The sequence below is a fragment of the Juglans microcarpa x Juglans regia genome, chromosome 1D (genome assembly GCF_004785595.1).
Source record: "Juglans microcarpa x Juglans regia isolate MS1-56 chromosome 1D, Jm3101_v1.0, whole genome shotgun sequence".
NCBI lineage: Eukaryota > Viridiplantae > Streptophyta > Magnoliopsida > Fagales > Juglandaceae > Juglans > Juglans microcarpa x Juglans regia.
Window position 1 is genome coordinate 47,693,613 of NC_054594.1, and position 17,531 is coordinate 47,711,143.

Below are 17,531 nucleotides of genomic sequence, written 5' to 3' on the forward strand. Positions count from 1 at the left end.
GGAAACGCGCTGAGAGAACAGCCGACTCCATAACTAGTTCAACCGTTTTTTTTTTTTTTTTTTTTTTGCAGTCTGAATGGAAATATTACCATGTTGATCCAAAATATTAGCTCTCTTTATATCTTAACAACAATTGCAAAAAAGAAAAGGAAGCTTTCTCACATTGGTCAATATATTTGCTTTTCTTCTAAAGCATTCTAACATCTCCCATAAAATTCTTGGGATTGTCATCTCTTTTCTTTTCATTATTCAATTTTAATCTAAGGAAAAGAAAACTAGAGGGGTTTTGAAATGAACAGAGAAATTATGGTGAAATACTTAGTATTGATTTCACTTTCCAAACACTTTCAGTTCAACCATTTTGGCACTTCTTCAAAGCGAAAATCTTCATCATCTGTATTTTCAAGATCGTTGTTGGGTCTCTTGTCTTCGTGGGTCTTTTCGTGGTTTTTGAAAGCCTCGAATTTCAGTTTTGCACTAGACTCTCTAGCAGAACTGGGAAGAACGAAATGAAAGAAGTGGAAAAAAATTGATAGAGAGAGAAGGAATGAAACGAAGAAGTGGGAAAAACTGATAAAAGAGAGAGAAGGAAGAAGGTAGAAAAAATAAAATTTTTTATTAACCGGTTACGCAGGTTCCCAGCAGATTGCAAGTAGATTTTTTCATTTTAAATGCGCTGATCTTAGGCCAACCACGAGACCCTTGGATTCTGGGCCTAGCTTCTCCCACTCTTTATTTTTCTTTTTCTTTTTGCTTCTAAAAAACTCCCTTTGAATAATGACTCAAGTAGTAGTTCAGGAATAGGGTCCAATTCAGGTCCGGCATTAGAGAAATATTCTTCAGTACCTATTGAAACCTTGCCCTCCTACGAGAAAAAAAGGAGAAAAAATTACCGAAACTGATTAAGATTCTTGCTGGTTGATTTCAGAATAGTGTGGAAGAACGAATTTCTAGTGTCAAATGAAATCGCTAACCGGATCAAATCCTAGCGGCCCCAAAAGCGCCGGGCTAGAGCGTCGAGGCTCATCCTCATCAGTCCACACTCCACAGCCAGTCCCAACTACCTTGGTAAAACTCCAACTAAACTGCCAGTTGTTCCTCTAAATCGCTATCAAACGACACACACAAATCAACACCAACAATGACTATCAAGTTACAGATCATGCCTAAATTCGAAAATGTTCCGAACTGTAACGAACAAAAGCAAATTCAAACGCACTAGCACCAAAAATACTACCATTAAAAGGTTGCAAAAACAAAGTCGGAATACAGTCACGATAACAGTCATCCCTCTTTTTTAGTAAGGAGCTGATCAATTGCAGTGTTATTTAGCGTTTTTGGCAATGATGGGATTGCATATTAACTGAAGCCCTATCAGCTTTTCCTCTAACTCATCTGCCTCCGCAAGCTGGTTCCCATCTAACCACTGAATCACCTGGTGAACAGCACCTTCAATCTTCTTCTTACCTGCTGGGGCAAGCTTTGCACCATTCTCCTTGTCATTGACAGTATTCCTCATGTCATAGGCATAGTTCTCCAAAGCAGCCTTAGCCTCAGCCTTCTGTCTATACTTATCATCTTCAACCTGGTACATCTCTGCATCCTTGACCATCCTATTAATCTCTTCCTTGGGCAGTCTCGCCTTTTCATTGGTGATTGTGATCTTCTGACTCGCACCAGTGGTTCTCTCCCGGGCAGAAACATTCAAGATGCAATTGGCATCGATGTCAAAGCAGACATCGACACTAGCAACACACCTGGGTGCTGCAGGAACACCATAAAGTGTAAACTCTCCCAACCAGTAGTTATCCACAGTTCTTGCTCGCTCACCCTCGTAAATGGCAAATGTTATCTCAGTTTGGTTGTCCTCAGTGGTAGTGTAATTCCTTTCCATCTTGATTGGAATGGCAGTATTCCTCGGAATCACAACAGTCATGACACCACCGCGGATCCTCACTCCAAGGGACAAAGGGGTGACATCTAAGAGCACAACGTTTTGTACCTTTTCATTACCCATACCGGTCAAGTTCGCAGCCTGAACAGCGGCTCCATATGCCACAGCTTCATCTGGGTTAATGCTCCTGTTAAGCTCCTTCCCATCAAAGAAGTCCTGCAACAGCTGCTGAACCTTGGGAATTCTGGTAGAACCACCGGTAAGAACGACATCATTCACACTTTCCTTGTCCATCTTAGCATCAGCCAAACAATTCTCCACAAGCTCTATAGAATTCCTGAATAAATCCATGTTGAGTTCAGCAAATTTCGCACGGGTAATGGTTGAGCAGAAATCAATACCATCATACAAAGAATCAACTTCAATGGTAGTCTCAATTGTAGAAGAAAGAATCCTCTTTGCTCTCTCACAAGCAGTTCTCAACCTTCTTAGAGCTCTGGCGTTTCCACTTATGTCCTTCTGGTGGCACCTTTTAAATATTTGAACAAAGTGGTTAACCATTCTGTTGTCGAAGTCCTCACCTCCAAGGTGTGTGTCTCCAGCAACAGCCTTCACTTCAAAACTACTCTCCTCAATGGTAAGAAGTGAGACATCTGCAGTACCACCACCCAAATCAAAGATCAATGCATTTCTCTTGCCAATTCTACCCACCTTGTCAAGGCTGTAAGCAATTGCGGCGGCGGTTGGTTCGTTGAGGATCCGCATGACATTGAGGCCTGCAATGTCACCGGCATCCATTGTGGCCTTACGCTGAGCGTCATTGAAGTAGGCAGGAACAGTAACAACTGCATTTTTCACGGTCTTGCCCAGATAGGCCTCGGCAATGTCACGCATTTTTTTTAGGACCATCGATGAGATTTCCTCAGCAGCGAATTGTTTATCTTCACCCTTATAACTTACCACGATCATAGGCTTGTCTTTAGAACCTTCAATGACCTTGAATGGCCAAAGATTGATATCATTCTGAACCAACGGATCACGGAATCTCCTTCCAATCAACCGCTTTGCATCTGCAAAACAGCGTAAGATGCAGCAAATATAAATATCAAACTCTTCTAAATTTTTTGTAGGCATGGTTTCCTTCTTCTTCTTCTTCTTCTTCTTTTTTATTTTTATTTTATATATATATTTTATCTGAACTGGTAAATTAGTTATCACTGCATTAGCCAGAGGGAATTAAGTTTTAAAAAGATGCATTTTTTAATAGTTGTAGGTCCAAATCCAATAAACATCTAATAAATACACGAAGGAAAATAATGAAAAAACAATTGACACATATTAAGGTTCACAAAATTGATGGATTTGCACATTAAAATTTAAAAAATAAGTAATGTTGATAATCTAAGCTTAAAACTCTAAATTTGAAGATTATTAAAATATGTGCATACCATGAATAAAGACTAGTACTTCAAGTGAGAGAGACACAACGGGTTTAGATGGTAATTACATTAAAACAAACTAGAACTAGACTTTGTTAGAATCAAGAGAAGTGATACAACCACAAAGAAAATACATAAAAATAAATCCACGCACTGGTTTCGCATGATACGATCTACTTTGTAATAAAACTAAATTTTACAATATACCGTACAGGCACGACGTAAACCATGGCCTCGATATAGATTTGCATGCTCTCTTGCTTTTTATTATTATTGTTGTTGTTGTATCTTAAAATTAGGCTACGGCTATGGAGAATTGATGTACAAAAATAATTTCTTAAAAAAAAAAAAAAAGAAAGAAGGAAAGAAGGAATGAGAAAAATGATCCTGAAAAATTACCAAAGACAGAGTTAGTAGGGTTCCTGGCGACTTGGTTCTTGGCGGCATCACCGACCAAGCGCTCTTTCTCAGTGAATGCAACATAAGATGGCGTCGTTCTATTTCCCTGATCATTAACTATTATCTCTACTCGATCATGTTGCCACACTCCCACACACGAGTATGTCGTCCCGAGATCGATCCCTATTGCTGGGCCCTCCTTCCATTCTTCGGCCATTGTCGACTTCCAGAATGACCACGGTATTGAAGCAAGTCTATATGTCTCTCGGAGACGATGGTCTTTCTATATTATTTGTTTCCTTGCCGAGGAAGTAGACGGCATTTTGTAAAGGATAATGATACCCTTACGATTTTATACTACTTGTCTACTACTGAGTTTATTTTTTTAATTTATTTCCTCAGCTCTGCACGCTCAGGACTTCAGAAGTCCATCTCTGCTCTCTAATCAACGTTCTGCCAGATTTGACCGACTTCAGAACTTCAAGATCAAACCTCTCCTCTCGCAAGATCTGGGCTCTCTCCTCTAAGTTCACACTCTCAGATCTGGACTCTCTCCTCTCAAGATCAAACCCTAACATTTTCGGCCATTGCGACCTCTTAAGGTCAAACCTTTCCTCCTCTCAAGATTTGGGCTCCCTCCTCTCAAGGGTATCATTATCCGTGTGCCAAAGAAAGGGGTCTGGGAATTGAAAAACTTTCAAATTCTTCAACTACCTTAGCTGGAGAGGACTACTCGTGGCATGGGACCCGGGTGTTTTCCCACCGTAAATTCTTCAAGGACAGAACTGAAAAATAGGGATCTCTCTGCCAATCTCTCTCTGTCCGTGCACAACAAGGGAAAATGGAAATGGTCATGGATTAAGTTCTATCCATTTTCGGTGAGTAAAATAATAATATATAAATTGTAAGAGTGGATTGTGAACGGAAACCAAAGAAAAGCTCTTGAGAGAGACCGTTAGCACTCCGCTTTTGTATTATATAAAAAATATAAATAATTTGAAGAATTGTTTTAAAAAAAACTCTATTCGATTATGTAAAATAAATTATAAAATATATTTAGTTACAATATCCCGTTATATGTAACAGGCACCGTTCATCTTGTAAAATTTTTTTTATTGTTGATATTTTATTTATTCTTTTATTTTTATTTACTTTAATTTTTATCATATAAGTAAATTCTTTTTATTATTCATCATTTAAAATATATATATTTTATTTTTTTCTAAAAAATATCTTGGAATTATTTTTAAACTAATTTTTTCATATTTGATTTTATTTTTAATTTTTATTTGGTTTATATATTTTTATTTTGCGTGTATAGAACTGAATTATTTTACATTATATATAAAAATAAATTATAAATATAAAAAAATATATAGATATTATAAATTTATTAATAGAAATAAAATATTTAAAAAATAAAAAAAATATTTAAATAATATAAAAAAAAATTAGATAAACTGATCGGTGAATTCTTTATTTTATTTTTTAAAATATATTATCAAAATTTAATTTTTTTATTTTACGTACTAACTTTGACATATTGCTCTTACGTTGCATCTGTTATGTGTTCACACTTCACAACCTCTCTTTGATAAAAGTACGCATCAGCGTCATGGATACGTTGGATCGTCACCAAAATTTGAACTCAATCTTGTCTGTTTATCCTGTAAAGTTAAAAAAAAAAAAAAAAAAAAAAAAAAAAAAAAAAAAAAAAAAAGGAAAAGTTTCTTGCGTGAATGGGTGAAAAAACGCCGTAATCGACAAGGGATGAAAGCTGACAGGCTCTAAGTTCGCTCAGTCAAATCTGGCAGAACGTTAGAGAGCAGAGATGGACATCGGAAATAAATTAAAAAAATTAACTTGGTAGTAGACAGGTAGTATGAAGTCGTAAGGTATCATTGTCCTTTTGTAGAAGTTGCTTTTTCTACGATATTTGCGCGAGAAATTGAATCAGTTCGTTCGGAATCCGGACGGCGGACACCCAACTCATTTTAACCCCTTTTATCGGAAGAAAATTCTATATACTATATTATTATTTTATTAAATAAAATGTGAAATATTAATCATCATTAAATAATTATTTATTACATATTTTATTATTATTTAATAGTAATAAATATATCACATATTATTTAATATGATCAAAATAGAATAAAAGTGTAGTATATAATATTACTCTACTAATAATATTAAAAAATAATATTTAATTTAATTTTTATTTTAATCATCTCATTTCAACTCACTATCTAAATTTTTTCTAAATAATACACTTAAAAATAAATATAAAATATAAAATTTATATAAAAATAATAATTTTTTTAATAATAAATATCACTTTTTTTAAAAAAAAGTGAACGATATATACGCAACTTATAATTATATTTAACATTCTATTGGTCAAGAATTTGTTTAAAGAAAAATTACACTTATCATTCTTATACTATACAATATATATGATTTTTTTTATTTTTCTATTATTAAATATGTGGTGCATAGATAATAAGTATAATAATTCATTTAGTTTAGTAAGAATAAAAAAAAATCATGTGTGGTGTGCGATATAGAGATGATAAGTAAAAAGACTCTTGTTGAATAGACTATTGTTAGAAAATTATTTTTTAATATTATTATTATTTTGAAATTTGAAAAAATTGAATTATTTATTATATTTTATATAGAAATTTAAAAAAATTATAATAATGAGATGAGGTGAAATAAGATTAGGTAAAACATCTCATTTTTGTATGCGTGACTTAACAACATCCTTTTTATATGCGTAACTTAACAATATCATCTTTTTGAATTTCTATTCATTTGTGATGTACATAAGTATTTTTTCTTAACACATTATTTACTATATGATATATTATAATTTTAAAAAAACTCAAAACATCGATATTTTTTTAAAATTCAACCTTCCACACCAATTATACGTTGAGTTTGTTAAACAAGAGGCTTACAAATAAATTTTGTTTTTCTTCCTCAAGAGAATTAAGTTACCTAAAAAAGAATGGACATATGCGCATTTAATCCAAATATTTCTATCGATGAATATTGTTGAGAAAAGTTACCGATTCTCATTTTAATTTTAATTTTTTTTTATATTTTTTTATTTAATTATTAAAGAGGTATTTTTAAATAAATTTATGATTTTTTTTTAAAAAAATATTTAAAAGAATACAAAAAAAAAAAAGAAAAAAAAGATGCATTGCACATCGTCTAGAGCCGGTGGCTCTAGCTGGACCCTAGGAACCGAGATTGCTACTTTAATTAATATTATAATGCTTTAATAGTAGAATCGTTGATAAAGTCATAAAGATTATCAAATCGTGCAGCACTAGTTTTGTCATTCTAATTCGTGAGTTTAGAGTATTAGTATTGGTATATATATATATATATATATATATATATATATATATATATATAATTATATTTGTATAATATGGTCTTAAATTCTTTCATATTGACTTATGCATATCTAAATATTTAACTACTTATGAACAATAATTAACTAAATTTAGATAACTACTATTCACTTTACAAATCATATTTTAATAATTAATTTTCTCTCCTCCCACTCTCTCTCACAATCTTTTCATTTTCTACCTCTTTCAACAACATAACAAACATTCACTTCCACATTCATTTTATTATTATAATATATTATATATATATATATATTTTTCATTTTATTATATTTTTAATATAATATATAAAAAAAATTATATTTTTTATTATTGCATTTTTATTATTAATGTCAAATATATGTAGTAGATGCTAATTGCAAAATATATATAAAAAATTGATTTTAGTAAAAAATTAATAATAATAAAATAAGCCAATGTGATAATAATAATAATAAAAATTAATAATAATAAAAATTATATTTTAGTAATAATAAAATATATATTATTATTTTGTCTCAAATATGCATAAGGTAATGTGAAAATTTTGCTTGAATGACAAATTGAATATGTAAAAGAAGTGATTTTGCATATGCATATGCATAGACCAACATTGCACTGGTCTATGCATATGTATATGTAAAGTCATATTTGCATAATTGACCTTAAAATCCTCCACATTGACTTATGCATATCCAAATATTTAGCTATCTATAAACAGTACTTATCTAAATTTGGATAACTACTATTCATCCTACAAATCATATTTTAATCATTATTTATCTCTTCTCTCACTCTCTCTATCACAATCTTTTCATTTTTTCCCTCATTCAACAACATAACAAACATTCACTTGCACATTCATTTTATTATTATAATATATTATATATTTTTTTCATTTTATTATATTTTTAATATAATATATAAAAAATTATATTTTTTATTATTACATTTGTATTATTAATGTCAAATGTATATAATGGATGCTAATTACAAAATATATATAAAAAAATTGATTTTAGCAAAAAATTGATAATAATATTTTATTATTATTTTGTCTCAAATATGCATAAGTCAATGTGAGAATTTTGTTTGAATGACAAAATGAATATGCAAAAGAGGTGATTTTGCATATGCATATGCATAGACCAATGCTAATACTCATATGATTTTATTGCTCATCATTAATACCCAAATTTCGTATAATTTTTTTTTAAAACGAAAAATAATTGAATAAATTTTAAATGTTCCAAAAGAGAGTGGTAGACTTTGTCCCGTTTTGATTCACAATCCATCTCAGTCATCTCAACTCATCTTACTATTATTCATTACTATTCATCAACTTTAACTCACAAATCTTACTATTATTCACAATTCATTTCACTATTATTCATAACTCATTTCAACTCATCTTAACTCATTTTCGAATCCAAACGACACTTTAACTCTCATAAATATCTTTTTTTTGATAGTGAGATTATAATTTTTTATTTTAGATGAAAGTTTAAAATATTATTGTTTATTATTATTATTATTATTTTAAGATTTAAAAAAATTAAATTATTTTTTATATTTTGTGTAAAAATTTTAAAAATTTATAATGATAAGACGATATGAATTAAAAATTTTGTGTCCCCACTTGCCAAACATGTCGTAATAAAAGGTTTGGACAATTTCCTTGACTAATAATCTGCGCACGTCTCTTTTCATCGACGGTAGGAAAAAAGGTCGATACCAAAAATTAATGTTCGGTAATCGATTATAAATAGGACAGTGCTCCTAGAATAGATGATTTAATCGAAAGAAGTGGACCGATAAGTGTAATTTTTTTTCTCTTTTTTTTAATCATTGTTTACACGGTTTTATTTTTTATTTTTTTTAAAATATCAATTCACTAACATTCACTTTCTTAATCATTAAAAATATATCAATTCACTAATATTACATTCCTTAATTATTAAGGAAAAATAAATAAATTAAAAATAAAATTTTAATTGGTATTTTCATCGATTTAATTAGCATTCTCCTTATAAATAATATAGTTTTCATGAAAGAGGATTTAGATAGCAGCCTTAAATTAAGATTGACCCAAAAATAGATGACTGGTCCACAAGCGAATTAACAAAATACAACAATCCTCATACTCCTTTTCAAGAAATCAAAACACAGAATATAAATGGGAGACAGCTTCCACCACCATGCACCCACTCGCTAAGTAGAAGATTTTGATGCCTGACTCCATTGAGTACTTACGCATCCACCATTTCAGATTTTTTTTAACAACGTTTGACCACAAGCACCACCATAAATCCTCCATCGTCCATTTTAACCAAAAATCTCAAGCTCCTCAGCTTACCTCCAATGTGCAGACAGCAGAGACTAGTGACTACTACCTAAAGTCTTTTGAGTGTTCTAGGCTTCTCGCTATGAATTAGTACTGCACCTTAATTACCGCAATTCTATTTAGACTGTCTTAAAAAATTATTATATGGTTATGGGTTTCGGGTCAAGATCAAAACATGATGGTTCCCCAAGTCATGTACTCTTATTTCTTCATTGTATATTAGTTCCATTAATATTGGGTGTATAATGGGTCACCTAACATTTATATTTATTATTCTAATTAATTATATTTTCACATAATATCACTAATTAAATTGTACGTACCTTTTCTTCTTTGCATATTAATTCAAGCCCTTTAAGCTTTGCGTCAAAGTCACATGCCTCTGTAAGCTCGATTTCTTCTAACCACCGAATTACCTGGTCAATAGCTGCTTCAATCTTCTTCTTACCTGCAGGGGCAAGCTTGGTACTAATTTCTTTATCATTGACAGTATGCCTCACTTTGTAGGCATAGTTCTCCAAAGCTGCCTTAGCCTTGGCTCTCTGTCTGTGCTCATCATCTTCAACCATGTATATGTCTGCGTCCTTAACCATCCTATTGATCTCTTCGCAGGACAGTCTCGCTTGGTCATTGGTAATAGTTATCTGACAACTCACGCCAGTAGTCTCCTCCTCAGCAGAAACATTCAAGATACCATTCTTGTCGATGTCGAAGCATACTCTGAGGTTACAAACACCCCTTTGTGCTGCAGGAATGTTGAAAAGCTTAAATTCTCCCAACCAATAGTTATCCTGATCTACTCTCGCTCTTTCGCCCTCGTAAACTGAGAACAATGCAGATGTTTGGTTGTCAGAGTTGGTGGTGTAGGTGTCTTCCATCCTGGTTGGAATAGCGGTATTCCTCGGAATCACAACAGACATGCATGTCGCTTCCTCTGACCATCACACCATGTGACAAAGGGGTAACATCTAAAAGCACAATGTCTCGAACTTTCTCAGAACCCATACCAGACAACTTTGCAGCTTGAACTGCAGCTCCATAAGCCACAGCTTCATCCGGGTTGATGCTCTTATTAAGCTCCTTTCCATCGAAGAAGTCATGCAACAGCTCCTGCACTTTGGGAATTCTTGCCTCCAAGGTGTGTGTCTCCAGAGCAACAGCATTCACCTCGAAAATATCATCCTTAATGTTAAGTAGCGAGACATCTGCAGTAGCACCACCCAAATGAAAGATCAACACATTTCTCTCTCGAATTTGACCCACCCTCTCAAGACCGTAAGCAATGGCTGCAGCTGTTGGTTCATTGAGTATCTGCAAGACATTCAGGTCTGCAATTCTACCAGCATCCTTCGTAGCCTTGCGTTGCGTGTTGTTGAAGTTGGCGGGGACAGTAATAACTGCATTCTTCACTGTCGTGCCCAAATATGCCTCATGCAATTTTGAGAGGACCATAGAAGAGATTTCCTCGGCAACAAATTGCTTCCAGTCACCCTTATATGTGACCACGATCTTAGGCTTGTCACCAAGACCACCAATGACCTTGAATGGCCAAAGGTTGATATCTCGCTGAACCAAGGGATCACTGAATCGCCTACCAATCAATCGTTTTGCATCTGTAAGATTATAAGAGAAGATTAAATAATCAATTTGTCAATATTAAAGCAGGTGAAACAGGAAACCTATATATTGATTAATTTATAACCGAATCAAAGCTTTTTCTTTAAATTGTATTATTTTATGTAGCATTACTTTTATCAATATTATTTGGTCATTTCCAATTTAATGTATACTACATTTAATATCTTATTTATTCAATAACGGATGAGATTTAAAAAAAAAAATGCGTTTTAATTTTATAGGTGGCTTCAAGTAATTTTCTGAAATCGTTTTCAGCTTTTAATTGAGTTGTAAAGTAAAAAACTACATATATCTAAAATTGTAATCAATTCCCTTCCAACTTTTTTTTTTCTTTTTTTTTTCACTTTTTTTTTTCTTTTTATGCTTTAAGAAAACCTTTTAAGTTAATCCAATTGAAAAAAAAAACTCATTTTTTTTTCTTTTTATGCTTTAAGAAAACCTTTTAAGTTAATCCAATTTTGGAAAAATGAAACCCTTAACAAAATCAAATGTTTACTTACCAATATCTTAGTCAAACGAGAATTTTGAAGAAACAACAAATATATTTGGAGATTACCAAAGATGGGAGTTGGTGGGTTCCTGGCGATCTGGTTCTTGGCAGCATCACCGACCAAGCGCTCATTGCCAGTGAAGGTGACATAAGACGGTGTCGTCCTGTTTACCTGATCATTAACTATTGAGAAATGTTTATCCCACATATGGTGGCCACGATCCAGTTTTTTTTTTTTTTTACTTAATAGTTAAGTAATTTTTTTTAATGAATTTATGATTTTTTTGAAAATTTTAAATAAATTTAAAAAAACATTTGAAAAGAAAAAAAAAGTTTTACTATATATAAGTAAGTTTGTGTATCAATTTGCATACTAATGTTGTTGCCTCTAGATTCTAAATTTAAATTAACATTATTTTTAATAAAATCTACTTTTTAACTAATCATATTGAATGAATGTGCGTATTAGTTCGCAGAATTGTTTACAATTAGATTTTTTTCAAAATGAAAAAAAGCAAAAGTTTTTGCCATACTCCCACTCACGAGTACGTTGTCCCGAGATCGATCCCTATTGCTAGGTCCTTCTCCCATTAATTCTCGGCCATCTTCGTCAGAGACGATAGCGAAATGTCTCGTTTGTAATCAAAACTCATCTCAATTCATTTTAATTTATCTCATTTTATTATTACAATTTTTTCAAATTTTCACACAAAATATAATAAACAATTCAACTTTTTTAAATCTTAAAATAACTTTTCTAAATTCTCACAGAAAATATAATTAATAATTTAACTTTTATTCTACTATTCAGAAACCATCTCGATTCTCAACCCATCTCAATTCATCTTTGAATCCAAATCATTCTTTAAGCAGATGAAAGAGAACTCTAGGCTTCGTTTGTTTTTAGTAAACTTCTTAACTCATCTTATCTCATTTCATCTAATCGTTATATATTTTTTAAATTCACATTCAAAATAAAATAAATAATTCAACTTTTTCAAATCTCAAAATAAAAATAATATTAAAAATATATATTATAATAATATTTTATTTAATTTTAATTTTAATCTTAAAAATCTCATCTCTTTTCTGAAAATAAAATATATCAATCATCAGAGTTGAAAGGTTTGAAGACGGTCCTTACGTTAATAAACAGCCCGTTTGCTTGCCCAAGAAATTCAACTGTATGTATACATGCTCACGGATTTTAAGACGCATGCACCGAAAATATATATACACGTCTACTTTTACAAATTTTAGAATACGACGTTAATTTTTCCGAATACTAAGCGCCTCATCAATTAAAGGCCCTCCAGGCTCCGTTTACAAATTTACAAGCTAATGTACTTGGCTCTGTGTTCCTTAACCTTGCGTACGGTCCGTGAAGGGATTTTTCTTTGTTAAAAAGAGCATTTTTAACAATAAGAACAGGCCTAAAGTACTCTGAGTTCAAAATCACTGACTTGAATAAATGTTTTGTATTTATTTTAGAGAAATGTGTAGTTTTACAGTTCCGCCACTAAATCAGGGAATTATAACTTTTTATTTAATATCGGAAGATTAATTGTACACAACCATTAATTAATTCAGGCAGTAAAGTCCTTTTTCTCGAAAGATTAGCTGTATTATATGGAAGTTCGATCATCGAAATAAAGAACGAAAGAATGAAATAGGGGTAACACTCAAAATGGTCTCTTCAATTTCTGGGGTAACACTCTCTGACTCTTTGTTCTCAAAATGGTGTATTTTCCCACAACTTTCAAATATCCTTCAAAATTACCAAACCTCGTTATTAATTTTAATTATCGAACAGGCGACCATCTGGTAATCCGGGGGTAGGGACCGCCATTGTTATTTCTATCCTCCAGTTTAGTGTTCTCAACTTTTTTTAAAATATATTACTGTAATTTTTTAATTATATTATCTTCTTCTTTTTAAAACAAGAAAAATAAGATTTCTATGTGATAATCTTATAGATCGTCGCATATTTTTTATTGATTAGAATGGACGAACTTTATAATGGAAGAGTTTGATTCAAAAATTTTCATGAGGGCATTATTTATAAAGAAAAATTTGGGACGACTATTAAATTTTAATACGCTGATCTTAGGCCAAACCAAGAGTTTGATTCTAGGCCTTGCTTCTCCCAGTGCCCACTCTTTATTTTATTTTTCTTTTTGCTTCTAGAAAAATCCCTTTGAATAATGATTTAAGAAATAGTTTAGGAATAGGGTGGAATTCAGGTCCGGCATTAGAAAAATATCCTTCAGTACATATTGAAACCTTGCCCTCCTATGGAAAAAAAAAAAAACAGGGGGAAAAAATTACTGAAACTATTTAATATTCTTGCTGGTTGATTTCAGAATAGTTTGGAAGAACGAATTTCTAGTGTCAAATGAGATCGCTAACCGGATCAAATCCTAGAGGCCCCAAAAGCGCCAGGCTAGGGCGTCGAGGCTCACATCCTCATCAAACTACCGTGGTAAAACTCCAACTAAACTTCCAGTAGTTCCTCTAAACCGCTATCAAACCTTGACACACACAAATCAACACCAATAATGACTATCAAGTTACAGATCATGCATAAATTTGAAAATGTTCCAAACTGTACCGAACAAAGCAAATTCAAACGCACTAGAACCAAAATACTGCCATTAAAAGGTTGCTAAAACAAAGTCGGAATGCACAGTCACGATAACAGCCATCCCTTTTTTTCAGTAAGAAGCTGATCAATTGCTTATTGTTCTTTTGCGTTTTTGGCAATGATGGGATTGCAGATTAACTGAAGCCCTATCAGCTTTTCCTCAAACTCATCAGCCTCCGCAAGCTGGTTCCCATCTAACCACTGAATCACCAGGTGAACAGCACCTTCAATCTTCTTCTTACCTGCGGGGTCAAGCTTTGCACCATTCTCCTTGTCATTGACAGTATTCCTCATGTCGTAGGCATAATTCTCCAAAGCTGCCTTAGCCTCAGCCTTCTCTCTGTACTTATCATCTTCACCCTTGTACATCTCTGCATCCTTGACCATCCTATTAATCTCTTCCTTGGGCAGTCTCGCCTTTTCATTGGTGATTGTGATCTTCTGACTCACACCACTGGTTCTCTCCTGGGCAGAAACGTTCAAGATGCCATTGGCGTCGATGTCAAAGCAGACATTGACAGAGGGAACACCCCTGGGTGCTGAAGGAATGCCACTTAGAATAAATTCTCCCAACCAGTAGTTATCGACAATTCTTGCTCGCTCACCCTCGTAAACGGGGAATAGAATCTCAGTTTGGTTGTCCACCTTGGTAGTGTAATTCCTTTCCATCTTGGTTGGAATGGCAGTGTTCCTCGGAATCACAATGGACATGTCACCATCTCGGATCTCCACCCCAAGGGACAAAGGTGTGACATCTAAGAGCACAATGTTTTTTACCTTTTCATTACACATACCAGTCAAGCTAGCAGCTTGAACAGAGGCTCCATATGCCACAGCTTCATCTGGGTTAATGCTCCTGTTAAGTTCCTTCCCATCAAAGAAGTCCTGCAACAGCTGCTGAACCTTGGGAATTCTGGTAGAACCACCAGTAAGAACGACATCATTTACACTTCCCTTGTCCATCTCAGCATCGGTCAAACACTTCTCCACAAGCTCTATCGAATTCCTGAATAAATCCATGTTGAGTTCCGCAAATTTTGCACGGGTAATATTTGAGCTGAAATCAATACCATCATACAAAGAATCAACTTCAATGGCAGTCTCAATTGCAGAAGAAAGAATCCTCTTTGCTCTCTCACAAGCTGTTCTCAACCTTCTTAGAGCTCTGGCGTTTCCGCTTATGTCCTTCTGGTGCCACCTTTTAAATATTTGAACAAAGTGGTTAACCATTCTGTTGTCGAAGTCCTCACCTCCAAGGTGTGTATCTCCAGCAACAGCCTTCACTTCAAAACTACTCTCCTCAATGGTAAGAAGTGAGACATCTGCAGTACCACCACCCAAATCAAAGATCAATGCATTTCTCTTGCCAATTCTACCCACCTTGTCAAGGCCGTAAGCAATTGCGGCGGCTGTTGGTTCGTTGAGGATCCGCATGACATTGAGGCCTGCAATGTCACCAGCATCCAGTGTGGCCTTACGCTGAGCATCATTGAAGTAGGCAGGGACGGTAACAACTGCATTTTTCACCGTCTTGCCCAGATAGGCCTCGGCAATCTCGCGCATTTTTTTTAGGACCATCGATGAGATTTCCTCAGCAGCAAATTGTTTATCTTCACCCTTATAACTCACTACGACCATAGGCTTGTCTTTAGAACCTTCAATGACCTTGAATGGCCAAAGATTGATATCATTCTGAACCAACGGATCACTGAATCTCCTTCCAATCAAACGCTTTGCATCTGCAAAACACCAAAGCACAAGATGCAGCAAATATAAATATCAAACTCTTTTAAATTTTTGATTGGCATGGTTTCCTTTCTTCTTCTTCTTTTTTTTTTTTTTTTTTTTTTTTTTTTAATCTGAACTGGTAAATTAGTTATCACTGCATTAGACAGAGGGAATTACGTTTTGAAAAGAAGCATTTTTTAATAGTTGTAGGTCCAAATCCAATAAACATCTAATAAATTCACGAAGGAAAAAAATGAAAAAACCAGTTGACATATTAAGTTGTTGTTTACAAAATTGATGGATTTGCGCATTAAAATTTTGAAAGTAATTAGTGCTGATAGTCTAAGGTTAGGTTTGGATTGAGAAACACTCTAATTTATTTTATCTCATCATTACAATTTTTTAAATTTTTATAGAAAATACAATAAATAATTTAACTTTTTTAAATCTCAAAATAATATTATAATAATATTTTATTAAACTCTCATCTTATTTTATTTTAATTCACTATACAAAACTCCCATCTAAAACGATAAATTCGATGATTATTAAAATATGCGCATACCATGAATACAGACTAGTACTTCAAGTGAGAGACAGACAACACGCGTCTTGATAGGATTTACATTAATGCTTCTAATATGAGATGAGATGAGATATTTTATATAAATTAAATAAAATATTATTTTTTAATATTATTATTATTTTAAAATTTAAAAAAATTAAATTATTTATTATATTTTATATAAAAATTTAAAAAAATTGTAACGATGAGAAGAGCATCTCTTTAATCCAAACAGAGCCAAAACAAACTAAAACTAGACCTGATTAGAATTAAACCATGGCCTTAATATAGATTTGCATGCTCTCTTGCTTTTTATTATTATTGTTGTTGTTGTATCTTAAAATTAGGCTACGGCTATGGAGAATTGATGTACAAAAATAATTTCTAAACAAAAAAAAAAAAGAAGGAAAGAAGGAATGAGAAAAATGATCCTGAAAAATTACCAAAGACAGAGTTAGTAGGGTTCCTGGCGACTTGGTTCTTGGCGGCATCACCGACCAAGCGCTCTTTCTCAGTGAATGCAACATAAGACGGCGTCGTTCTATTTCCCTGATCATTAACTATTATCTCTACTCGATCATGTTGCCACACTCCCACACACGAGTATGTCGTCCCGAGATCGATCCCTATTGCTGGGCCCTCCTTCCATTCTTCGGCCATTGTCGACTTCCAGAATGATCACGGTCTTGAAGCAAGTCTTTTTATACGTCTCTCGCAGGCTATGCTCTTTTTATATAATTTCTTTCCTTGCCCACGAAGTAGCTAAACGGCATCTGTAGAAGTTGCTTTTTCTCATTTAACAGACATCATCTTTTAGAATTTCTCTTCATTTTTGCTGTGCATAAATAATTATTTCTTAACACATTATTTATTATGGGACTTACTATAATTTAAAAAGAATAAAAAAAAAAAATCAACGTTCCGCGTCAATGATGTGTTGAGCGTGTTAAATATGAGATTTGTCTTGTTTATTGTATTTTATA

General features: G+C 33.0%; 1 protein-coding gene and 1 pseudogene across 1 annotated transcript; both read right to left on the minus strand.

The window, feature by feature from the left end:
- Positions 1–1,142: 1,142 nt before the first annotated feature.
- On the minus strand, positions 1,143–12,216 carry LOC121248350 (annotated as a pseudogene).
- A 1,956-nt stretch (positions 12,217–14,172) lies between these two features.
- On the minus strand, positions 14,173–17,256 carry LOC121253500 (heat shock cognate 70 kDa protein-like). The gene is made up of 2 exons (XM_041153510.1): positions 16,992–17,256; positions 14,173–15,994 (listed from the first exon to the last, which is right to left on the minus strand). Exons 1-2 carry the CDS (start codon positions 17,206–17,208, stop codon positions 14,349–14,351), a joined length of 1,863 nt encoding a protein of 620 aa, XP_041009444.1. The 5' UTR covers positions 17,209–17,256; the 3' UTR covers positions 14,173–14,348.
- Between the last annotated feature and the right edge of the window lie 275 nt (positions 17,257–17,531).